Below are 26627 nucleotides of genomic sequence, written 5' to 3'. Positions count from 1 at the left end.
TGTTCAATATACAGATTGAATAACGTTGGTGATTGGCTACAACCCTGTCTCACTCCCTTCCCAACCACTGCTTCCCTTTCATGCCCCTCGACTCTTATAACTGCTGTCTGGCATCTGTACAATCTGTAAATGACCTTTCTCTCCCTGTATTTGATCCCTGTCACCTTCAGAATTTGAAAGAGAGTATTCCAGTCAACATTGTCAAAAGCTTTCTCCAAGTCTACAAATGCTAGAAACGTAGGTTTGCCTTCCTTCATATATCCTCTAAGACAAGTCGAAGGGTCAGTATTGCCTCGCGTGTTGCAACATTTCTACGAAATCCAAACTGTTCTTTCCCAAGGTCGGCTTCTTTCAGTTTTTCCATTCGTCTGTAAAGAATTGATATATACTGTGGAGCAACAGCATTATGAAACGATGTAGCACCGATGATTGGTGCAGGCACTGAATATAGTGGAAGCAAGAAATCTGTGGCCTACAGCGATATACACTATGTGATCAAAAGTACCGAACACCCCCAGAAACATACGTTTTTCATATTAGGTGCATTGTGCTGCCACCTACTGCCAGGTACTCCAGTAGTCATTAGACATCGTGAGAGAGCAGAATGGGGTGCTCTGTGGAACTTAAGGACTTCGAACGTGGTCAGGTGATTGGATGTCACTTGTCTCTTACGTCTGTATGCGAGATTTCCACACTCCTAAACATCCCTAGGTCCACCGTTTTTGATGTGACAGTGAAATGGAAACGTGAAGGGACACGTACAGCACAAAAGCCTACAGGCCGACCTCGTCTGTTGACTGACAGAGACCGCCGACAGTTGAAGAGGATCGTAATGTGTAATAGGCAGACATCTATCCAGACCATCACACAGGAATTCCAAACTGCATCAGGATCCACTGCAAGTACTATGACAGTTAAGCGGGAGGTGAGAAAACTTGGATTTCATGGTCGAGCGGCTGCTCATAAGCCACACATCACGCCGGTAAATGCCAAACGACGCCTCGCTTGGTGTAAGGAGGGGAAACATTGGACGACTGAACAGCGGAAAAACGTTGTGTGGTGTGTCGGATTACGGTACACAATGTGGCGATCCGATGGCAGGGTGTGGGTATGGCGAATGCCCGGTGAACGTCATCTGCCAGCGTGTGTAGTGCCAACAGTAAAATTCGGAGGCGGGGGTATTATGGTATGGTACTGTTTTTCATGGAGGGGGCTTACACGCCTTGTTGTCCTGCATGGCACTATCACAGCACAGGCCTACATTAATGTTTTAACCAGCTTCTTGCTTCCCATTGCTGAAGAACAATTCGGGGATGGCGATTGCACCTTTCAACACGATCGTACACCTGCTCATAATGAACGGCCTGTGGCGGAGTGGTTACACGACAATAGCATCTCTGTAATGGACTGGCGTCCACAGAGTCCTGACCTGAATCCTACCGAACACCTTTGGGATGTTTTAGAACGTCGACTTCGTGCCAGGCCTCACCGACCGAGATCGATACCTCTCCTCAAGGCAGCAATCCGTGAAGAATGGGCTGCCATTCCCCAAGAAACCTTCCAGCACTTAACTGAACGTATGCCTGTGAGAGTGGCAGCTGTCGTCAAGGCTAGGGGTGGGCCAACACCATATTGAATTCCAGCATTACCAATGGAGGGCGCCACGAACTTTGAAGTCATTTCCAGCCAGGTGTTCGGATACTTTTGATCACATAGTGCATCAGGTCCTGCATCAGATATGCCTGTTGCATCCTGACTTAGTGCTGCAGGTGATGGTTACAGTAGAAACAGTTCTGCATGCATAGTTTATTTCGACTCAGTGTGTCAGGGTCAGCATCAGGGACCGTCTCTGAAAGTTGGCTTGATATCTGCTTGTGTTCCTGCTGCTGCTGAAATGTATCAGGCACTGCATCGGATATGTAAGGGGTTGAAATGAGGAAGAACTACAAGAAACCCACGAAAAACACACACCTACACACACAAATATATTGTGATAGACACTGGGAGAGAGGAGTGGTTGAATACACTGGGGATGACTAAGGTAGCAGCGACACAGAAATTGGAACAACTATTTTTAAGTGCACCCATATCCCCATCCCCAGGTGATCCATTGTGGATTCTGACGTCATCTAAGACATCATGAATCACCAACTTGAATTCTAAATTTAGATGCACTCAGGCTAGTATCTGTAGGGTGATGTCACAGGAACACTGTTACCCTGCTAACAGTAAGTGGTTTACTGTGTTAGGATGTCACATGTGAATAACATACTAGCAGAGACTACTTCTGAAGTGCCCTGATACATAATACTTCACAACATGCGCGATACAGAAATAAAACCATCAAAATGCTCCCAAACATGACAAATGTCCAACGAAATAGACTCCAACCGTAACAAAATGCTTCCCTAAATACAGCCTCCATCACCACCATCACCACCACCACCACCACCAGTCTCAGCACCACACAAGCATTCCATACTTTACAGTGCTGGATGACAGATTTCCATCAGTGCAATTGTGTGTTATATCAAGGTAGTCAAGTTGGAAATTGACCATTACGTACCTGAAGATTCCTGCAAATCTACATTTACAGCAGCATCTACATAGATACTCCGCAGGCCACCGTCCGGTGCGTGGCGGAGGGTACCATGTACCCCTACTAGTCTTTCCCTCCCCTCTTCCACCTGCAAATAGAGCGAGAGAAAACCGACTGTCTATGTGCCTCCGTATGAGCCCCAATTCCTCATATCTTCACACTCCTTGTGGACAACAGATGTTGGTGACAGGAGATCCGTTCCGCAGTCAGCTTCAAATGCTGTTCAAACAAATTTCGGGCTTGCAGTCGGTCGTCGTTCAATACTTCGCACGATATTTCAACTGGGCACCTGCCAGTCATCTTCAGGTGAGCCGTCGCAGATTGGCGAAAACGTCCTCCGTTCCGCAATATATAGCGTACTGTAACTATTCTGCGCATGCGTCGAAAACTTGATAGTTGAACCACACTGCCCGCCGGCAGCGCCCTCGCTGGTAGAATAGCGGAACTCAATCGCCCTCTGCGTTGCTGTTTGCCACGGCCGTCGACGCACTCTGTTGTCATCGATTTGAGCAAATCGTGGAGATGATGGGATTCCATGCACTGTCCAGCTGGTAGCCGCTGTCACGGTTTAACAGGTTTTCCGCCAGTCGTATTTCTACGTATTCTTTAATAATGGAGTCCCAGAAAGACGTTGCTGTGGACAAAATCATTGTTTTTTCATACTCCATTGAATGTCCAGTAGAAATACAATGTTCAGCAATAGCGGACTTGCTTGGCTGTAAAAGGCGGGTGTAACGTTGATGTTCAGTGCAGCGTTCTTCCACGATGCGTGTGGTTTGACCTATGTAAGCCATACCACATTGGCACGGTATCTTGTAAATTCTGGCCTTTCGTAGTAACAGATTGCCCTTAACTGATCCCACAAGGTCGGCAATCTTCGATGGTGGGCGGAAAACCACTTTTACCTGAAATTTTCGGAGGATTCTTGCTATTTTAAACGGAGTGTTGCCAACGAAAGGAAGAAAAGCTACAGATTGTTCCGGCATGTTCTCCTCTTTATTCACTTCCTGCTTCTTAGTTTTAACTGTTAGTGCCCTGTTAATCTGCCGGATGGAATACCCATTTTCGCTGAATACTGTCTTTAGATGGGCGAGTTCTTGAGGTAAGCTATCTAGATCTGAGACAGTATGAGCTCTATGAACAAGTGTTTTAAGCAAACTCATGGTTTGCGATGGGTGATGGCAACTCGATGCTTGCAGGTACAAATCAGTATGAGTGGGTTTCCGGTAAACTGAATGCCCTAGAGAACCATCATTCTTCCTTCGAACCAGGACATCCAAGAAAGGCAAACAACCATCTTTCTCTATTTCCATGGTGAACAGGATGTTGCTATGAATGGAGCTGAGGTGATGTAGAAACTCCATTAATTTATCTTCTCCATGAGACCACACTATAAAAGTGTCATCCACATACCGCCAAAAAACTATTAGCTTCAGGGCACTGATTCAAGTGCTCTCTCTTCAAAATCCTCCATAAAAAGGTTGGCCACCAAAGGAGACAGGGGACTACCTATGGCGACACCGTCAGTCTGTTCAAAATATTCTTGATTAAACACAAAATAAGTTGAGGAAAGAGCGTGCCTGAACAAAGCAGTGATATCAACAGAAAAATGTTACCAATCAGTGTCAAAGAGTCTGCATGAGAAACTTTTGTAAAAAGTGAGACCACATCAAAACTTACTAGAAGGTCTACACTGCTAAGACGAAGAGCCCCCAGTCGATTGATAAAATCAGCTGAGTTTCTGAGCAACATTGGAGCTCCTACATATGATTTAGCTAAACATCTCGCTTCCTTACTGAGACCTTTCGTAGGCAAGTGCTCACATCACATACGAAACTCAGCTGATTACATAGGTCAAACCACACGCACTGTGAAAGAACGCTGCACTGAACATCAACGTTACACCCGCCTTTCACAGCCAAGCAAGTCCGCTATTGCTGAACATTGTATTTCTACTGGACATTCAATGGAGTATGAGAAAACAATGATTTTGTCCACAGCAACGTCTTTTTGGGACTCCATTATTAAAGAATCCGTAGAAATACGACTGGCGGAAAATCTGTTAAACCGTGACAGCGGCTACCAGCTGGACAGTGCATGGAATCCCATCATCTCCACGATTTGCTCAAATCGAAGACGACAGAGTGCGCCGACGGCCGTGGCAAATAGCAACGCAGAGGGCGATTGAGTTCCGCTATTCCACCAGCGAGGGCGCTGCCGGCGGGCAGTGTGGTTCAACTATCAAGTTTTCGACGCATGCGCAGAATAGTTACAGTACGCTATATATTGCGGAACGGAGGACGTTTTCGCCAGTCTGCGACGACTGACTGGAAGATGACTGGCAGGTGCCCAGTTGAAATATCGTGGGAAGTATTGAACGACGACCGGCTGCTAGCCCGAAATTTGTTTGAACAGTCAATTCGCCGGGAAAATTTTAAAATTCACAGCTTCAAATGCTGTTTCCCTAAATTTTCTTAGTAGTATTCCTCGAAAAGAACGTCGTGTCCCTCCAGGGATTCCCCATTTGAGTTCCTGAAGCATCTCCGTAACGCTTACATGTTGATCAAGCTTATCAGTAACAAATCTAGCAGTCCACCTCTGAATTGCTTCGATGTCTCCCCTCAGTCTTACCAGGTCCGGATCCCAAACACTTGAGCATTACTCAAGAATAGATTACACCAGCGCCCTATATGCGGTCTCCTTTACAGGTGAACCACACTTTCCTAAAATTCTCCGAATCAACCGAATCGACCATTCGGCTTCCCTTCCACAGTTCTCACACGCTCGTTCCATTTTATATTGGTTTGCAATGTTCCTCCCAGATATTTTAACGAGTGACCGTGTCAAGCAGGGCACTACTAATACTGTATCCTAATATTACAGGTTTGTACTTCCTACTCAACCGCATTAACTTACATTTTTCCACATTCAGAGCTGGCTGCCATTCATCACACTAATTAGAAATTTTGTGTAAGTCGTCTGGCGTCTTCCTACAGGCACTCAACTTCGACATCTTACGGTACACTATGGCATCATTAGCAAGCAACGGCAGATTGCTGTCCACCAAATCATTTATTTGTATAGAAAACAACAGTGGTCCTACTACATTCCTCTGGGGCCCTCCTGACGACACCATAGCCCCTGATGAACACTCACCATCAAGCACAACATATTGGGTTCTGTTACTTAAGAAGCCTTCGAGCCACTCACGTATGTGTAAACTTACTCCATACGTTCGTACCTTCGTTAAAAGCCTGTAATGGGGCACCGTGTCAAATGCTTTCCGGAAATCTAGAAATATGGATCCAGCCTGTTGACCTTCATCCGTAGTTCGCAATATATCGTGTGAGAAAAAGGCAACCTCAGTTTCGCACGAGCGTTATTTTCTAAAACCTTGTTGATTCATGGCTCTCAGTATAAAGAAAGTATTATATACGAATTGAGAATATTTTCAAGGATTCTGCAGCAAACCGAAGTTGGGGATAGTGGACTGTAATTTTACGAGTCCGTTCTTTCACCCTCCCTATATACAGGAGTCACCAGCACGTTTCTCCAGTCGCTTGGAACTTTATGCTGCGCGAGATATTCACGATAAATGCAAGATAGGTAAGGCGCCAGTGCCGTAGAGTGCTCTTCGTGAATCCTAATTGGGTTTCCATCCGCACCTGGTGATTTGTTTTCAAATCTTTCAGTTGTTTCTCTAAGCTACAGATGCTTATTACTATGAATATGAACTTGACATATGCTTGCTACAGATCCCCACTGCTATGTATTTTTACTGTAGTTAATGTTTCTGGTGAAGGAACCTATTGCCATCTGAATCGACATGAGACCCACTGTTTGAATCTTCTTCTTCTTCTTCTTCTTCTTCTTCTTCTTCTACTACTACTACTACTACTACTACTACTACTACTACTACAGCCGATATTACTATATCAACTTGTATTCCATAAACAAACATTGATTGTGTGGAAATTCAGCTCGCGCTGTTCATCCACAAGACTCAGAAGGTGGTAGATACACCATTGCAGTACTGATCTACTGATTTTACTGTGACATACGAACCCAATAACTGTTGGATGGCGTTAAATCATCAGCATGCTACTTTTCATGCTTTCCCGACTGATCTGTGGCAAATGCACTTCTTGGCTTTGCCACTGGATCGTATTGTGTAAATCGCACAGTATTTCTTTGATGCAACTGCTCGGCATCTTCAGGTGATGCTACCTGCTGCTGTCACTGCTGCAGGGCGTGACTGGTGATAATCGCGCGGCGGCTTAGAAATGCATCAGGCCGGGAGCAGGGAATACGCGTGCGCGGGAAGACGCTGACGGTTGGAGGGAAGCGGCACTCCTAGTGACCCCTGCTGGGAGTCTCAGAACGGCCATTAATGACTGCGGTGCCGGGCGTTCCTGTGGTTAACATCTGAATTGAATCTCAGCAGTGCGTTGCGCCGCGTGACAAGTAGGGAGTTCTTGTTTTCCCCATTTTAATGTAACGGCAGCCAGTGCTGGATTCCAGGTGGCGCTTAGTTGAAAACCTACGTCCCTGTTGATAAGATTGTCCGCCGTACGGATATGTACGGCCTCCTTAACAACAAAGTCCCAGAAAGATGACGCTGGGGATACAATTTCAGTCTTTTCGTAAAACGTACGATTCCCTGTGGCTAAGCAATGCTCTGTTACTGCTGATTTATCAGGTTGCCCCGGGGGGTGTATGACGATGGTGTTCGACGCAACGTTCTTGCACGGTTCCGCATGTCTACTCAATATAAGACCTTCCACATTGGCATGGGGCACGTTTCCTAAGGCCAAGGTCGTCTTTGACCGAGCACAAGAAGTTCCTCAATTTTGCTGGTGGCCGAAAAACACATTTGATGTACATTTTAAGGATTCTTTCTATTCTTCAAGACATCCCGCCAAAATAGGGCCAGAACGCCGTTGCAGTGGGTGCCTCCGCATCTTCATTTGCATCCCTTCTTCGAATTTGCTTAGAACGGAATGCATGGTCGCAACCAGAAGACAGTACCATAAGGCATCTGCTGCATATGTTGGATGTCCTGCGTACAACGTAAAACAAACATTTTGGTGAGGTTCTGTAAGCTCTAGGCTACAGTGTGAAGGGGGGCGGGGAGGGGGCAGAGTTGGGGGAGGGGGCAGAGTTGGGGGAGGGGGCAGAGTTGGGGGAGGGGGCAGAGTTGGGGGAGGGGGCAGAGTTGGGGGAGGGGGCAGAGTTGGGGGAGGGGGCAGAGTTGGGGGAGGGGGCAGAGTTGGGGGAGGGGGCAGAGTTGGGGGAGGGGGCAGAGTTGGGGGAGGGGGCAGAGTTGGGGGAGGGGGCAGAGTTGGGGGAGGGGGCAGAGTTGGGGGAGGGGGCAGAGTTGGGGGAGGGGGCAGAGTTGGGGGAGGGGGCAGAGTTGGGGGAGGGGGCAGAGTTGGGGGAGGGGGCAGAGTTGGGGGAGGGGGCAGAGTTGGGGGAGGGGGCAGAGTTGGGGGAGGGGGCAGAGTTGGGGGAGGGGGCAGAGTTGGGGGAGGGGGCAGAGTTGGGGGAGGGGGCAGAGTTGGGGGAGGGGGCAGAGTTGGGGGAGGGGGCAGAGTTGGGGGAGGGGGCAGAGTTGGGGGAGGGGGCAGAGTTGGGGGAGGGGGCAGAGTTGGTGGGGGGGCAGAGTTGGTGGGGGGGGGCAGAGTTGGTGGGGGGGGGCAGAGTTGGTGGGGGGGGGCAGAGTTGGTGGGGGGGGGCAGAGTTGGTGGGGGGGGGCAGAGTTGGTGGGGGGGCAGAGTTGGTGGGGGGGGCAGAGTTGGTGGGGGGGGCAGAGTTGGTGGGGGGGCAGAGTTGGTGGGGGGGGCAGAGTTGGTGGGGGGGGCAGAGTTGGTGGGGGGGGCAGAGTTGGTGGGGGGGGCAGAGTTGGTGGGGGGGGCAGAGTTGGAGGGGGGGGCAGAGTTGGTGTGGGGGGCAGAGTTGGTGGGTGGGGGCAGAGTTGGTGGGGGGGGGGCAGAGTTGGTGGGTGGGGGCAGAGTTGGTGGGGGGGGGGCAGAGTTGGTGGGGGGGGGCAGAGTTGGTGGGGGGGGGCAGAGTTGGTGGGGGGGGGGCAGAGTTGGTGGGGGGGGGCAGAGTTGGGGGAGGGGCAGAGTTGGGGGAGGGGCAGAGTTGGGGGAGGGGCAGAGTTGGGGGAGGGGCAGAGTTGGGGGAGGGGCAGAGTTGGGGGAGGGGCAGAGTTGGGGGAGGGGCAGAGTTGGGGGAGGGGCAGAGTTGGGGGAGGGGCAGAGTTGGGGGAGGGGCAGAGTTGGGGGAGGGGCAGAGTTGGGGGAGGGGCAGAGTTGGGGGAGGGGCAGAGTTGGGGGAGGGGCAGAGTTGGGGGAGGGGCAGAGTTGGGGGAGGGGCAGAGTTGGGGGAGGGGCAGAGTTGGGGGAGGGGCAGAGTTGGGGGAGGGGCAGAGTTGGGGGAGGGGCAGAGTTTGGAGGGGGGCAGAGTTTGGAGGGGGGCAGAGTTTGGAGGGGGGCAGAGTTTGGAGGGGGGCAGAGTTTGGAGGGGGGCAGAGTTTGGAGGGGGGCAGAGTTTGGAGGGGGGCAGAGTTTGGAGGGGGGCAGAGTTTGGAGGGGGGCAGAGTTTGGAGGGGGGCAGAGTTTGGAGGGGGGCAGAGTTTGGAGGGGGGCAGAGTTTGGAGGGGGGCAGAGTTTGGAGGGGGGCAGAGTTTGGAGGGGGGCAGAGTTTGGAGGGGGGCAGAGTTTGGAGGGGGGCAGAGTTTGGAGGGGGGCAGAGTTGGAGGGGGGCAGAGTTGGAGGGGGGCAGAGTTGGAGGGGGGCAGAGTTGGAGGGGGGCAGAGTTGGAGGGGGGCAGAGTTGGAGGGGGGCAGAGTTGGAGGGGGGCAGAGTTGGAGGGGGGCAGAGTTGGAGGGGGCAGATGGAGATACTGTGGTGATTAGAGTCCTGATCCGATCTTGTTCACAGCATTAGTATAGCATACTGTTTAAGTTCAGATGTCAAACGCTGCTGCCCTGCACACGTCTTTTTCTGTCAAGGAATTAACTTTAATTGCTATGCTTTTACAACTTCTTTGTTACAGCTTATAGCGGCTAACTTAACTAGTTGTTTGATGTAAATTACAGGTGAAGTGAATGGAAACTTATTGTTAGATTTGCTAGAAGGATTCTGGCACATACTGTAAAGGAAAAATGACAGAGGACACTAGTACGATGAATTCTAGAGTACATGACAAATCAAAGACACTGTAGGGCCATAACAGTTATCTACCCTACAGTATTTGCAGAACGATAATCACTGCATTGTAATGTGACTACGGCGCCCGTTTCATTCTCTGGATGATGCAAAAGCACTGAACGATGTCTGCCGGCGTCTCGTGCACTAGTGGAGGGGCTGCAAGCGTTCGGCACGCGATCGCGACAGGTCTCGCGCCTGCACATCGGTGGAAGTAGTCTGCTGACGTCTCCTACTATTGTTTAAATACATAAACAAATTCCTGCCTTACTGTACACATGACGAAACACCCGCAGCTATGATGCTGGACTTTGCGGCAGTCGACGCAACTCGACATGTCGTGTTTGTTTGGCTGAATAGACGTTCCCGCGCTATACTATCCTACAACATACTGAGTTATATCACTAGCACCAGTATTCGTCAAACGTTTGTGTGGAACTTGTGATGTACCTTTTGCATTTCTTGTTTTTATGTTTTGGCTTTCTTTAAAGATAAAGAGAAAAGGCGAAGCGGTAGCCCTGCCTGCGCCTACCGTCATGTATTTTTGATTTTAAAATGTTAAAAAACGTAAGATGTTTTTCCTGTTCCTCGGTAAGAGGAAGGACTCGCTCTCTGTTTATGAACGAAGGTAGACATGTTATTTTGGAGCGTATAGTGTCTGATAGCCCGTCAGTGAGAGAGCACTTTGTGTTCCTGCTTCTAATAAGGCGAGTACACCGTTCGTTTGTTGTATATTTTTACGAGCTTCCAACAGGAGCGACTTATTTATTTACAGATACCTGTGTAGTTACTAGATTATTTTTGTAATTTCTTGCGTGTTCGAGTGCTTATTGGGCACAAGCTTTTATTTTAATAGCAGTATAGCGTACCGTACCGCCGTTGCTATCGACCCTTATATCAACACTCCTATCGTATAGGCTTTTGTTTGTTTTGTTTAGTGTAGCCCAGTGTCGTTTAGACTGTTAGTGAGAGAGCACAGCGAATTCCTGCTGCTAATAAGCCGAGTACACCATTCGCTTGTTGTATATTTTTACGAGCTTCAAACGGGAGCGACTGCAGTAATAAATAGGAATTGTGATTGCTGTGTACAGATGCGAGCTGAGTTGACGACCCTTTGCTCACAGCTCCAAGCTGCGTTGGCTTCCGTCACACAGCTTGAGGCTGCTGACAAGGGGCATCACTGTGGGCGGTCGGACGCGGGGATGCGAGAGACGTCGAGTACGTCCAGCGTGTCCCCCATTCAGTCCGCTGCTGTGGCCGTCCCGGGTACTGCCTGCAATGAGGTTGACCCCTCACCCATGGCCGAGTGGGAGGTCATTCCAAAGTCTGACAGGCAGCGAAACACTTTCCGAGAGGCCGATCGTAGGGCCTCCCCGGTTGGTTTGACGAACGGGTTTCGGGCGTTATCTGTGACTGACGATGTCTCTGGGCCAGATGCAGTAGTCCACGCTGTTCCAGAGAAAGCTTCTCGGCTCACAAGGTCTGGGGATTCACAGAGGGTGGGTTTGCTGGTAGTTGGGAGCTCCAACATTACGCACCTAGAGGGGCCCCTTAGGAACATGGCTGCCAAGGAGGGAAGGAAGCCAGTGTGCACTGCATGTGCGTACCAGAGGGAGTCTTTTCGGGTGTGGAAAAGCTGCTTCCGAATGCCATGAAGAGTACAGGGTGCAGCCAACTGCAGGTGGTGGCTCATGTCGGAACCAATTACGTATGTCGCTTTGGATCGGCGGAGATTCTCTCTGGGTAGCTAGCGGAAATGGTAAAGACCGCCAATCTTGCTTGTGAGATTAAGGCGGAGCTCACCATCTGCAGCATCGAAGATAGAACCGACTGTGGTCCTTTGGTGCAGAGCCGAGTGAAGGGTCTAAATCAGTGGCTCAGGCGGTTCTGTGACCGCGTGGGCTGCAGATTCCTTGACTTGTGCCATCGTGTGGTGGGTTTCCGGGTCCCGTTTAATAGGTCAGGAGTCCACTACACACAGGAAGCGGCTACACGGGTAGCGGGGGCCGTGTGGAAGGGACTGGGCGGGTTTTTAGGTTAGAGGACCTCAGGGAACCACAGAAAGGGCGTCCATCTAAAAGGAGGCAGGTAAAACACAGTAAGTTAGTTGTAGAAACGATCGGTGCTGTAGTTGTAAATTGTCGTAGCTGTGTTGCGAAAGAACCACAGCTCCAAGTCCTAATAGAAAGCAGTGAAGCTCAAATAGTTATAGATACAGAAAGCTGGCTAAAGCCGAAAATAAGTTCAGTACAATTTTTTTCAAATGATCTAACAGTGTTCAGAAAGGATAGATTAAATACAATTGGCGGTGGAATATTTATTGCTGTCAGAAGTAGATTGCCTTTTAGTGAAATTGAAGTAGATAATTCTTGCGAAATAGTATGGGTAGAAGTTATACTTGACAATCGGACTGAACTATTACTTGGGTCGTTTCAAAGAAAATTTGAGTCTCATTTCAAATAGATACCTCACTCATAAAATTATAGTCGGTGGTGACTAATCTATCCTCGATATGCTGGAAAAATTATACGTTTAAAGTCGGCGGCAGGCATAAAACGTCATCCGAAATTGTACTGAATGCTTTCTCAGAAAATTATTTTGAACAATCAGTTAATGAGCCCACTCGAAGCGTAACTGTTGCGGAAGCATACTTGACCTCTTAGCAACAAATAATCCTGGACAAATAGCGAGTATCGTGACGAATACAGGGATAGTGACTACAAGGCAGTAGCTGCTAGGCTGAATACCCTAACTCCTATAACCATCAAAAAGCAACGCAAAGTGTATCTATTTAAAAAAAGCTTATAAAAATGCTCTTAACACCGTTTTAAGAGACAGTCTGCACTCCTTCCAATCTGATCATGTAAGTGTTGAAAAGTTGTGGAATTATTTCAAAGGGGAAAGTATCGACAGCGATTGAGAGATATATACCACATAAATTAATAAGTGATGGTACTGACCACTCATCATACACAAAACGAGTCAGATCGCTGCTGCAGAAGCAGCGAAAAAAGCATGGCACATTTAAAAGAAAGCAAAATTCCCAAGACTAGTAAAGTTTTGCAGAAGTTCGAAACATAGCGCGTACTTCAATGCGAGATGCTTTCAACAATTTCCACAACTAAACTCTGTCTCTAAATCTGGCAGAAAACCCAAAGAAATTCTGGTCATACATAAAGCACACCAGTGACAAGACGTAATCAATACCTTCACTGCGTGATAAAGGTGAAGTTACTGACGACAGTGTCACTAAAGCTGAGTTATTAAACACGATTTTCCGAAACTCCTTCACGCAAGAAGACTAAGTAAATATTCCCGAATTCCAATCAAGAACAACTGCCAAGATGAGAAACATAGAAATAAATAGCCTCGGTGTCGCGAAGCAGCTTAAATCACTTAATAAAAGCAAGGTTTCCGGTCCAGATTGTATACCAGTCAGGCTCCTCTCAGAGTATGCTGATACAATAGCCCCATATTTAGCAGTTATGTTCAACCGCTGGCTCACAGACTGGGAAATTGCTCAAGTCACATCAATACCCAAAAAGGGAAGTAGGAGTAATCCGCTGAATTACAGGTCCATATAACTAACGTCGATTTGCATTAGGGTTTTGGAACATATACTGTATTCGAACATTATTTATTGACACGTAGTCAGGACGGACTCAGAAAATATCGTTCTTGCGAAACACAATTAGGCTCAACTCAACAACACTCATGAAGTAATGAGTGCTATCGACAGGGGATGTCAAATTGATTCCATATTTTTAGATTTCCAGAAGGCTTTCGGCGCCGTTCCTCACAATCGTCTTCTAACCGAAATGCGTGCCTATGGAATATCGCCTCAATTGTGCGACAGGATTAGTGGTTTCCTGTCAGAAAGGTGACAGTTCGTAGTAATAGATGGAAAGTTATCGAGTAAAACAGAAATAATACCGGCGTTCCCGAAGGAAGTGTTGTAGGCCCTCTATTGTTCCTGTTCCATATTAACGACGTAAGTGACAATCTCAATACCCGTCTTAGATTGTTTGCACATGATGCTGTCATTTACCGTCTTGTAAAGTCATCAGATGACCAAAACGAATTGCAAAATGATTGAGATAAAATATCTGTATGGTGCGAAAAGTGGCAATTGACCCTGAATAAAGGAAAGTGTCAAGTATTTCACATGAGTACTAAAAGAAATCTGCTAAATTTCGATTACGTGATAAGTCACACAAATCTGAAGGCTGTAAATTCAACTAAATGCTTAGTGATTACAATTACAAATACCCTAGATTGGAACGTTCACATAGATAATGTTGTGGTTAGAGCCAACCAAAAGCTGCGATTCATTGGCAGAACACTTAGAAGGTGCAACAGGTCTACTAAAGAGACTGCTTACACCACGCTTGTCCGCCCTATTCTGGAGTACTGCTGTGCTGTGTGGGATCCGCATTTGATGGAACTGACGGATTACATCGAAAAAGTACAAAGAAGAGCAGCTGGTTTTGTATTATCGAGAAGTAGGGGAGATAGTGTCACATACATGATACGTGAAGTGGAGTGGCAATCATTAAAACAAAGGTGTTTTTCGTTTCGACGGGATCTCCTCATGAAATTTCAATCACCAGTTTTCTCCTCCGATTGCGAAAACATTCTGTTGGCACCCACCTACATAGGGAGAAATGATCATCACCATAAAATAAGAGAAATCAGGGCTCGCACAGAAAAATTTAATTGCTTGTTGTTCCCGCGCGCCGTTCGAGAGTGGAACGGTACAGAGACAGCTTGAAGTTGGTTCATTGAACCCTCTGCCAGGCACTTTATTGTGAATAGCAGAGTAATCACGTAGATATAGATGTAATCAGAGGTAGCCATTTTAGTTATGTGAATAAATGAAAAGTCTGTATTTTTTATGTGCATCGAAGAAAAGAATATAGTATTATCTACTAACTGAAAGATTGTATGAGTAATTATTCCAAGTAGTACTGAAATAAGACGAACAGAAGCCCACCTGTGATCTTCGGAGTTCAAAATGGTTCAAATGGCTCTGAGCACTATGGGACTCAACTGCTGTGGTCATAAGTCCCCTAGAACTTAGAACTACTTAAACCTAACTAACCTAAGGACAGCACACAACACCCAGCCATCACGAGGCAGAGAAAATCCCTGACCCCGCCGGGATGATCTTCGGAGTATTCACGAAGATCCAATTAACGCAACATGGACACGTCAAGATTTTGTAGGTGGATACGGCGATCGGACGTCAGTAAGCAGAAATCTACGGCAATAAAAAGAATATTTCGTTCATGCAGAACTAATATGAATCCATTTACAGGCATAGCTCAGCTTATTGTGCTCGTCTGAGTGCCGAAAAATTAATCTCATTAATTCCATATAGCCAAACTTTTTTTTACATTATTTTATATTATTATAAATTGGCGACAAGTGACAGGCACGATACGTAGTGGACAAAACTGTGACTACTAGTATTGTGAAGACAATGAATATACATTATGCTAATAATTTCTTTATGTTCCCTGTACACTGATGACATGACGGAGACGATGATGTAACACTGGAAAAATACTAACTGAAAGAAATAGATATAATAAATAAATCATTAGGAAGAAGACAACAATACCAAGAGTGGACAACGAAGCACAAGAGAAAGAGTGCCAGTCACAAGACCAGAATAAGGTAGGGTCGCGCAATGCATGTAGAAAATGCGTTCGTAGGAGACCTATTAGAAAATCCAAGCACCTATTTCCTAAAATCCAGAACCTAAAGCTTCAGAAGTTAACGCAATTGCTATCAAGTATAGGGAATGACATTTCTTTATCAGTACGAAAAGCATATTGAGTGAACAACAATTGACATTACAATTACATGTAGCTGTATATGCATTATGTCGCGCGAGAAATGGCGCAGAAGTAAAATCCAAACAGAGAAAATATTAATTTTGGTAACTGCAGGGGAGTAAGGATTTCTATAATGGATGGAGAAAATAATAAGGAAACGTCATTCCAAAATCAAAATGCCAACGTAGGAGCCTAGCATCTGAAAAACGCAACACTGAGTGGTTTGGAACTGTCAGGCTATGATTATTTGGATGCTGGGCGCGACATGCCATTATTGCGTTAGACGCCCGTGAATAAGGGACATTTCATTACAAGTAATGCGGGATTACAGTAGACGAAATTAAGGACACCTCAAGGCAAAGGAATATTTTAAATGAAAGAAGTACGCGTAGTACAGACGCAGATGCTGACAGGCGCTGGCCAGAAGTTACTAGGGAAGATACGCGAGCCTTACTTCGAACCTTAACAGAAATTCAAAGATGTCGAGTTTAGACGCAATACAGACAGACATGAATAATATGAAAGCAGACATGAACACAGTAAATTCAAAAATGACGAGTTTAGAAACAATACAAACAGACATAATATGAAAGCAGAAATGACCACAGTAAAGTCCGAGATCTGGAAGGTAAATACAAACATGACATACATTTCAGACGAGGTAAAAAACTTGCGGGCAGAACTCAATAATCTGGGATACGAAGTTCACACAGCAGACTTCGCAAATCTCCACGGAAGTGGATACGAAAATTAACGAAAAAGTACAAACTTTAGTTCACAATATGAGTGAGAAATTAAAAGGTACAGTGGAAGAAAAATTTGAAACACTCAAACGCACGTATGGACATGAGCTATCCGGAATCAGAGAAACTCAAGATAATTTACAGGTAATGCAAAAGAATACGCAGGTTAACATAGGTTATGTACAATTAGAAGTAGCGAAGCTGCATTCTTTCTGTGACGACTTACCAGAAAATGTAGAGAAAATCACAATGGAGATAGGTTTACTTAAGTTAGAACGTAAGAGAATCAACTCAGACATTGTGCAACTTTACACAACAGTAAAGGGTAATATGAAAGATGAAAACACAACGTTCGCGGAAAAATGGGTACGCGAACAGCGTAATTAAGTGGAAGCGGTAAAGGAAGTAATGAGGGACAAGGAAGCACAAATTTTAAAACGTGCAGAATATGATATCAAACAGGTAGAACAAAGGTTAATGGACCAAATAGCTAACAAACAAACTACGGTAATATCATCGTCGGGGGCGGTAAGCGGAGCTATAAACAGCTGTCCGCCGGTGAGAGAAATCAGTGGCGCGGACAACAATGCCCAACACACGCCGCGCGACCGCATGCCGACGCACGACGCGAGCAACGGGCAAAACTTTTGTGAAACAGGTATGTCAACACCGCATGTAAATGCTGTTCCGTCCTGATGGACAGCGTTGTTAATGGACGAGACCTTAATAAAATATCCACAGTTTCCTGTATTTTCAAATGAAACAAAGCGAACGCAGCCAGCAGTGTTTGTCCGAACCTTTAGGAATGTACTGCCTAGAACTTGGACAGAAGCTCAAAAGATCAAATATGTGGTAGGACACACAGAAGGTGACTCTTTTGTAGCCTACAGAGATGTCTGAACTCTGCGAGACATGTGTCAGTTTGAGAATGCGTTTTTAGATAAATAAAAGAAAAATTCGGAGTGGGTATTTTTCGCCGATGACAATGTAATTCTGGCAGACACACCAAAGGACTTGGAAGAGCAGTTGAACGGAATGGACAGTGTCTTGAAAGAAGGATATAAGATGAACATGAACAAAAGCAAAACGAGGATAATGGAATGTAGTCTAATTAAGTGCGGTGATGGTGAGGGAATTAGATTAGGAAATGAGACACCTAAAGTAGTAAATGAGTTTTGCTATTTGGGGAGCAAAATAACTGATGATGGTTGAAGTAGAGAGGATATAAAATGTAGATTGGCAATGGCAAGGAAAGCCTTTCTGACGAAAAGAAATTTGTTAACATCGAGAATTGATTTAAGTGTCAGGAAATCGTTTCTGAAAGTATTTGTATGGAGTGTAGCCGTGTGTGGAAGTGAAGCGTAGACGATAAATAGTTATGACAAGAAGAGAATAGAAGCTTTCGAAATGTGGTGCTACAGAAGAATGCTGAAGATTAGATGGGTAGATCACATAACTAATTAGGATGTATTGAACAGAATTGTGGAGAAGAGGAGTTTGTGGCACAACTTGACAAGAAGAAGGGACCGGTTGGTAGGACATGTTCTGAGGCATCAAGGGATCACCAATTTAGTATTGGAGGGCAGCGTGGAGGGTAAAAATCGTAGAGGGAGACCAAGAGATGAATACACTAAGCAGATTCAGAAGGATGTAGGTTGCAGTAGGTACTGGGAGATGAAGCTTGCACGGGATAGAGTAGCATGGAGAACTGCATCACACCAGTCTTAGGACTGAAGACCACAACAACAGCAACAACCGGTGAACGGCTATCCAAAAGAGATTAAGACGGGAGGTATTTAACCCAGTATCATATCATCCAAAATTCGGAGGGCTAAGAAACTATTTTGAAACATAGCTAAACAAGAACTGCTACTGGAATAATCCGATATCTCATGTCGATGTATTGAAAATCTTAAAGAACAAGTTGCCTGCAAATGTTAGGGAAAAATTAATAACCATTCCCGAATATGATCTCGAGTATTTTCTCTCAGTGCTCAACTCAATAGATCTACTTCATGAAGATGGGCAAGCCATGCCTAGTTATCGTAACGGTAATTAACACAACCCAGATGGGAAGAACAACTACGGTAACGGCAATGGCTTTGGAAACTATAGTGGTCGAGTGCGTAATCAATGAATGGCATCCTTATGTACCACCGCGCCACAACGGAAATCCGTACAATTTGTTTACCTATCAGCCACAGGGTGACCGAAGGCACGAAAATAAATATCAGCCTCATAGGTACGGCAATGGACGGGATATGAGAAATTCAGAAAACTTTGATACTAGGCTACAAGTAAATGCAAATAACCAGGATCGGAATGTGGAACACGGGGATCCGAGAGAGAACCGGCAGCCCGTACAGTCAAACCTAAACAACCGGGACACGAACTGGCGAGCACGCGAACATACGGTGAACATAGTAGAAGTGGCGGTAGAAAATGAAACAATACCTTTACCGCCCCCAGGAGATAATAATCGAGCATAACTAGAGGAAGAAGGTAATGAACTGTAAGTGGGCCACAGTAATAATGTTAGCGACATAAACACTAACATGAACAGCAATAGAAAATAGGAAGTAGACGTGAACCAAACTTATACATACAGCATATCCGTAATCTATTTTCGAGGTATGATAGGGAAGCAGAAATGAAAGAAGATTTGTTCACTGAAGAGAAAGAAACAACACGCAAGGTAAGTGAAATTATTCAAGCAACAATAAAGGTGGGAAACATAGATGTACCAGTTGTTTTGGATATTGGCGCGTCAACAAGCCTGATGTCAACCAGCGTGTTTAAGGAGATAGCGAGGGAAGTGAATGTACCCACGCTACCCATAGAGAACTTAAGATCGTAACGGCGATGGGGAGTAAATCTAAAGTTTTAAAATTATAGGTCAGCAAACCCATTAGTATGTGTGGTGTAATTTTGCAGTGTATTTTCTTGTTGTGATTCTTGAGTTTCTCCCGGCGTATTTGATAGTCAAAATATCCACGGGTGTGCTGCCGGTCTATAGTGTCCAACGGCCCGTTGGACACTATAGACCGGCAGCACACCCGTGGATATTTTGACTATTTTCTTGTTGATAGACAAACTTATAGTGAACCGTTTATTATTATTTTACTGTATATTTGGTATGGAGGTGTTCTGAAGGTAGGAGGTTTGTCGCCCTTTGACGAATAAACCGACTGGTGCTCTGTTCCTCTCCAGCTAGGGGGTACAAATACTCACATTTCCGGTACCCTCTCCCTCTTCTACTATCCTGTCTAGCAAATAAGGAATGTTCAATGTTGTTCTACTATCTAACATGCAAAGAATGAGATGCAATGAGATGCAATCTAGTGAATAGAAATTTTTCTTGTATTTTGATATTGTGCTCTCTTAAGACTCAAATATCTATAGAAGCAAAGGAAACCTTTAGATATTCCTTAAGGGATCACGGAATACACAACAAGAACTAAAACAACTATACACAATACTGAACGAGTGAAAACCATTAGATGACGTAGTTATACTACATCAAGCGAAAAAACTTGAATAAGAGTGATGGAAAAGAAAGGAATTCACAACGCGCGAGCTTTAAGCTAGAGTCATGAGCGGGGAAGTGTACTGAGATGCGCAGCCGCGCTTAAAGCGGAGCGTACATTAACAACTATATGCGAAGTGGCTAACAGCTCATCGTAGGGGTAGAGTATGCAAAATGCGAAGTTGATTTCAGTGTCCCCTTTATGATGCGCAAAGAACACTACGCACCGTGACGGAAACCATGTTAGAATTTAAGCGAATCAGCATCCATGGTGCGCAGCCAAAACAGTAGCAATACGAAATGGAGTACCTATCAGCTGATTACTATGACGTAAATAAGTAACACAAACAAAACGTACAGAGATATTTATTCCCAAGTTGGAGACGATAATGTAAAAAGCACTAATTTTAAGAGTATATCATTAGGTTAAACGTACGTAGTTTTACGAAAAGGAGCGCATAGGAGCAAGTAAACTATAAGGAGCGTAGAATACGCTACACTTGTGAACTTAAAATAGGCTATTGAATGTACATAGTTAGAAATAAGTATAAGGATTCAAATCAGAAGAGAATATAAACAGGAAATGACCTATCCGACTATATACAACAGGAGTAAGACAAGTTTAAAAGAGAAGTAACAACATGTACACTTAAAAGGACGCAATTAGCACAGAACGTAAGAACTAAGCGACTTACACACAGTACGTAACTGAGCGACGATGATAAAGGTAGAATGGAATATACAAATAGAAAAACGCGTGTGACTAAGACTATAAAATAACATATCCTACAAGATTTAGCGAGAGGAGCATTTGTGCACTTACAGAACTACACTTCTTTACAGACAACATTAGAAGTAGCGAGCATGATGTACACGGAGAATACATACCCATAAATTTGCTATTACAGAACTTACTTTTATTAGTTGCTATTAATTACACGGTACCTTATAGGAAAATCATAAGCAGCAAAATAAAACTGTGAACATGAATCGTACAAGAGGCGGGAGATAAACTAAGTAAATACGAAAACCAACCAGTACGCACACAGCGTAATTACATGAACTTACGCAATATAACTGAGGTAAGTACTGTATGTTTAAAAAGCAATATGGAGAAATAAAAGGATTTCACTGCTGGATAATATTAGGAAACAGAGTGTGAAAGATTTTAGATTCAACTGGAGGTATTAATCAGTTAATCTACGCTTGTGGTGACATATCACACATGGAGAGAAACTAGGAAGAGAATGAAAGTGTATTAGAGTAAAATGAGTATTTATATTTGTGGGACGAAATAAATAGGGCGGTGGTGCTAGTGTGAGAACCCCAAAGGTAATACATGGGTATAAATGGAGATTTATGTGGAAGATCTTTAATAAATTATTATATGGGTAAACGGCGATGAATATGAAGATTAATATTACAGGGATACCTAGGAAAAGGCCACGAAGGCGACGTAAGGAAGAAAAGATTATATACTTTGCTTTTATCCATACTGGATGAGAGGTCGTGGTTGTGATTGTCAATGTTAAGAAATATATCGGCTCAACCACTTGTTTATAGTGTAAAACACTAAGATTGACGAGTTTCGGAAGTCAAGCGTCCATCATGAGAATAATAAAAAGTAAAAGAACCTGTTAAAATTCGCTAAACTGGAACATGCAACAGAGACAATAAAATTAAAACATCGTGGCTACTTCCCTTGTTGCAGCCATGTCTTCCAAGGTGCATCTCCACATAGTCGTCAAAATATAAAAAACTCTAAAATGGTGTCGCCTATGGTGTTCAACATCCAACCACATGGCTCTCTCCTCTATCGTCGTAAACCGCCCGTGCGTCTTCGTTGATACCACACACCACGTAGCCAAACACGACACTGAACCGCCAGTGAGCTCACGCGCAAGTAAACAAGGAAGTCACAGAGATGTCTATACAAACAGATAACGTATACATTTTCGAAGGGCCTCATGAAATGATGGTATGTTGCCAATTGCTAAAATTGTAGTTACTAAAAGAAACCAGTGAAATGTTTGAAAAAGTTACTTGTATCACCAGTTAGCTATTCATTCAGTGTGTTCCGATTATCCACGCTATGTATCGTAATTTCCAGCTGTTCTAGTAGATCCAGCTTTTTGCCTTTGTCCTGTCTATGTAAAATAACGAGATCCTGATCTATTCCCAACATGGGGTGTCCCGTTTCCCAAATATGCGTGGCTACAGCTGACTTTTCGAAATTATTAAGTCGGAAAGCATCGCTATGTTCTTTGTAACGTAGTTTAAAGGACCTACTAGTTTGGCCTACATAGCTTGCCTTGCACGTGTTACACTGAATTTTATAGACCCCAGCTCTCTCATATTTATCGCTTTCCTGCTGTAAATTATTTCTTAGTTTAAACCGCAGCGTATTATTGGTCTGAAAAGCGGTATGAACTTTAAAAGGTTTGAAAATGTTAGTCACTTTTTGCGAAATATCACCGAAGTATGGTATTGTGACTCTCGTAATATTATTTGCGGTATTCTTCCTAGCATTCGCGCGCTGTTTCTGTCGTATTAATTTATTGACAACGTTTTGGTGATATCCGTTAGCACTGGCTAGTTGTTTCACGATGTTCAGCTCAGTCATTCTGTCTTCTTCATTCATAGGGACTCTAAAGGCTCTATCTATCAAATATCTAAAAGCAGAAAGTTTCTGGCTATTACACTATTCTGGCTTTTACACTATAAACAAGTGGTTGAGCCGATATATTTTTTAACATAGATTATATAGTTTTAAGTCTTAGAATGAATGATTGTATGAGTGTGGTTAGCGAAGTATGATGATGTATGTACGGTAAGTAATTGTGAAAACGAAACATCTCGAAGAAACAGTGAAGAGTAAAGAAGAAACAGTTAAGTCAATAGTAACAAAGCTACACGGTACGTTTTACGTACAGCACAGCACAATTATTTTCTACGCATACATCAGAAAGTAAAACAACTTGGTATGAAAAATATTTCCTTAGTGACTGTTACAGCTTGAGCAACGGTAGGGTGAATATAGCCTAAATGAAAATATGGTGTACAATTCGTACGAGGGATGAACACAAAATGCTGTGAAACCATATTTTCTACACTGAGCTCTTGACACACGCAGAAGCGAAATAAGTACATTTAGCTTAAGCACCTTATTCTTTAGCGCGAATTAATTACGTGTGGAATTACACATGACAAAAATACAGTAAAATTACCAGTCACACGTTACGAAGGTAAACATGTATACGTCGTCGCAACAATAAGCGGAAATGCAGTTTGAAATATTTGTATATGAATGTGAAGTATTACGACGATTAACAAGTAGTGATGAAGTCAGGATTGTCAAGGGATAAAATATTCACCATACTCGCTCACAAATGAGCACTTGTCAATATTGTACATAGTATGAAGATTTATCAAAGGCCAAGGATAGAATAAGTACACTAACGACGCACTACAAGTAGCAATCCTAGAATCTCTGAAGCAGACCCTAGCAAATCCTCTTTTTTCCATGCAGTGAGTATTGCAGGAACGTAGTTTCTATGTGTAGTTGTGAAGGTAAAAATGCACAAGGACGTTGGTCCTGCAGGACAAGAAAAGAAACTGCAAACATTCAGAATAAATGCAAGATTCCTTCTAATTTACTTATTAGTGTGTAAGAAGGTACCTAATATGGAGCCCATTTATGAAATGTGAATTGGACATTTATTTGTCAGCTTTAATATTGTCGATGTCTACGTCTATGTCTGTGTCTCACACGCTACTGTAGCGTGTGAGTAGTTCATACGGAAAGTAGTCGTTATAAACAGTGTACTTCTTTGTCATGCATTACACCATTGAAGAACGTGTGTTCATCGTTGAAGAATATGTGCGGTCTGGATCCATTAAAGTTGTTCGTGAGACTTTTCATGAAAAGTTCCTGAAAGTAATATTCCTGCAAAATCTGCGATTCTAGTGAGAAAGTGGCGTTCGACAGGCAGTGTTGTTAATTCAAAGAGAAATAATGCACCGACTGTACGTACACCGTAAGTTGTGGCAAACGTGACGGCACACATTGAAAGAAGTCCCTACAAGTCAATACGACGATTGTCATAGCAATGTATTCTTCATGGCTTAAAAATAAAACCTTACCGTGTGAGTGTTGTTCAGCAAATAAAAGAAGCAGACGAGGGTAAGCGTACACATTACTGTAATTTGTTGCTGGAAAATGTCGCTGGGGGACATCTTGATCCATTCCTCCTTTTTTCGACGGATGAAGCTTTGTTTCATCTGTCGGGTTACGTTAATTCACAAAACACAAGAAACTGGGCTTCAGAGAATCCCCATGGCATACTGCAAAAGCCGTTACACGATTTAAAAATTGGTCTATGGTGTGCTGCATCTGGTAACAGAATTATCGGGCAATTGTTCTTCAACGAAACTGTCAACAAACATGTTTACTTGCAACTCTACTATGAATTTTCGGCTCTGTTAACTCCAAACGAAAAATGTTGTGCACATTTGCAGCAAGATGGGGCAACTTCTCACACGTCGTATTCGTCCTCAGCTCGTATACATACTGATTTTACAGAAGAGAGGACCATTAGTAAGGGCTTGTGGTCACCCCGCTCTCGCGACTTGTCACCATGTGACTTTTACCTCTGGGGATTTCTAAAGGCTAGAGTCAACCGCAACAATCCCAGAACACTTGACACATTAAAAAACAACATATGTGAAGAAATTTCGAACATTCCTCAAAGAGTACTGAAAAGTGTTTTCCTTAACAAGCTTCGACGTGCACAACTTTGCTTGGATGTTGACGGAGAACATTTTGAACACAGACTTTAAATTCCTTTCCAAAGTATGCTTATTAAACTAATAAAAGTAAATCTGTTACTCAAATTGTTAATTACATAGTTAATAATGAAACTGTACAGTAAAAATGTAAGGAACCGATGATATAACTTAGATATTCTTCATTAATATTCCTTTCAGCGCAGGGGCCGGTTTTATGTGCGCCACTCTGTAGTAGCATAAGGGTATTAAAACTCCATTGACGTGCACTAAGTGACCAAACTATGAGCCCCAATGTAAATAAGGCTACTGTATACTGTCTCCCTAAATAAAGAGACTTATTTCCGACAGTATACAGTAGGGGGCATTTGTGATGCACCTTTTCCATTTTTTTGCTTTTATGTTTTCGTTTTCTATAAAGGCAAAGAGAAAAGGTGAAGCGGTAGCCAAGCGTAGAGCCTGCGCCTACCGTCATGTATTTTTGGTTTTCAAATGTTAAACATAAGATGTTTTTCCTGTTCCTCGGTAAAAGGAAGGACTCGCTCTCTGCTAATGAACTAAGATAGACGCACGTTATTTTAGAGCGTAATCAGAGGTAGCTATTTTAGTTGTTTGAGTAAGTTAAAAGTCTGTATTTTTTATGTGCATCGAAGGAAAGAATATAGTATTTTTACTAACTGAAAGACTGTATGAGTCATTATTCCAAGTAGTACTGAAATAAGAAGAACTGAAGCCATACTTCGGAGTATTCACGAAGATCCAATTAACGCTACATGGACACGGTCAAGATTTTGCAGGTAGATACGGCGATCGGACGTAGTATTATTAATTGGTAAGAACAAATCTACGGCAATAAAAAGAATATTTCGTTCACGCAGAACTAATATGAACTAATATGAATCCATTTACAGGCATAGCTCAGCTTATTGTGCTTGTCCGAGTGCCGAAAAATTAATCTCATTAATTCCATATAGCCAAACTTTTTTCACATATTTTTTATTTTATTATAAACTCTCAGTTCCCTAGTTGTTGTGGTTTAGGACCTGTAGCAGAAATGGGAACATCTTACCGTCTACGTCTACATCTACACGGATACTGTGCAAATAATACGTAAGTGCTTGGCGTAAAAACGAACACCTGTACCCTTCCGTGTGAACTCTGATTTTCCTTATTTTATTATGATGATCGTTTCTCCCTACGTAGGTCGGTGTCAACAAAATATTTTCACATTCGGAGGAGAAAGTTGGTGATCGAAAGTTCGTGAGAAGATTCCGCCACAACGAAAAACGTATTTGTTTCAATGATGTCCACCCCAAATCCTAGGTCATCTCCGTGACACTCTCTCCCCTATTTCGCGATAGTAGAAAACATGCTGCTCTTCTCTGAACTTTTTCAATGTACTCCGTTAATCCTATCTGATAACGATCCCAGACCGCGCAGCAGTATTCTAAAAGAGGACGCAGACGCTTAGTGTTGGCAGTCTCTTTAGTAGATCTGTTAAATTTTCTAAGTGTTCTGACAATAAAACGCAGTTTGCCTTGCCCACAACATTTTCTATGGGTTCTTCCCAGTTTAAGTTGTTCGTAATTGTAATTACTAGGTATTTAGTTGAACTTACGGCCTTTAGAATTGTCTGATTTATCGTGCAACCGAAATTTAATAGATTCCTTTTAGCACTCATGTGGATGACGTCACACTTTCCCTTATTTTGGGTCAATTGCCAACTCTCGCACCATACAGATATGTTTTATAAATCGTTTTGCAATTGGTTTTGATCTTCTGATGGGTTCACTAGACGATAAACGACATCATCATCTGCAGAGAACGTAAGACGGCTGCTCAGACTGTCTCCTAAATCGTTTATATAGATAAGGAACAGCACAGTGCCTATAACACTACCACGGGGAATGCCAGAAATCGCTT

At 44.0% G+C, this 26627-nt stretch overlaps 1 protein-coding gene across 1 annotated transcript in view; it reads left to right on the top strand.

The window, feature by feature from the left end:
* Nucleotides 1-9760, top strand: part of LOC124576770 (UDP-3-O-acylglucosamine N-acyltransferase-like) — a 54421-nt gene extending 44661 nt beyond the window's left edge. Inside the window, exons 2-3 of the mRNA XM_047131215.1 lie at nucleotides 7708-8262; nucleotides 9702-9760. Of these exons, the coding sequence (XP_046987171.1) occupies nucleotides 7708-8262; nucleotides 9702-9760 (614 nt within the window). The remainder of the gene's footprint in view (nucleotides 1-7707; nucleotides 8263-9701) is intronic.
* The last annotated feature ends 16867 nt before the right edge of the window (nucleotides 9761-26627 follow it).

Source organism: Schistocerca americana, chromosome 1 (genome assembly GCF_021461395.2).
Source record: "Schistocerca americana isolate TAMUIC-IGC-003095 chromosome 1, iqSchAmer2.1, whole genome shotgun sequence".
Classification (NCBI taxonomy): domain Eukaryota; kingdom Metazoa; phylum Arthropoda; class Insecta; order Orthoptera; family Acrididae; genus Schistocerca; species Schistocerca americana.
The sequence above is the reverse complement of the archived record's forward strand: the minus strand, read 5'-3'. Positions and strand labels throughout refer to the sequence as shown.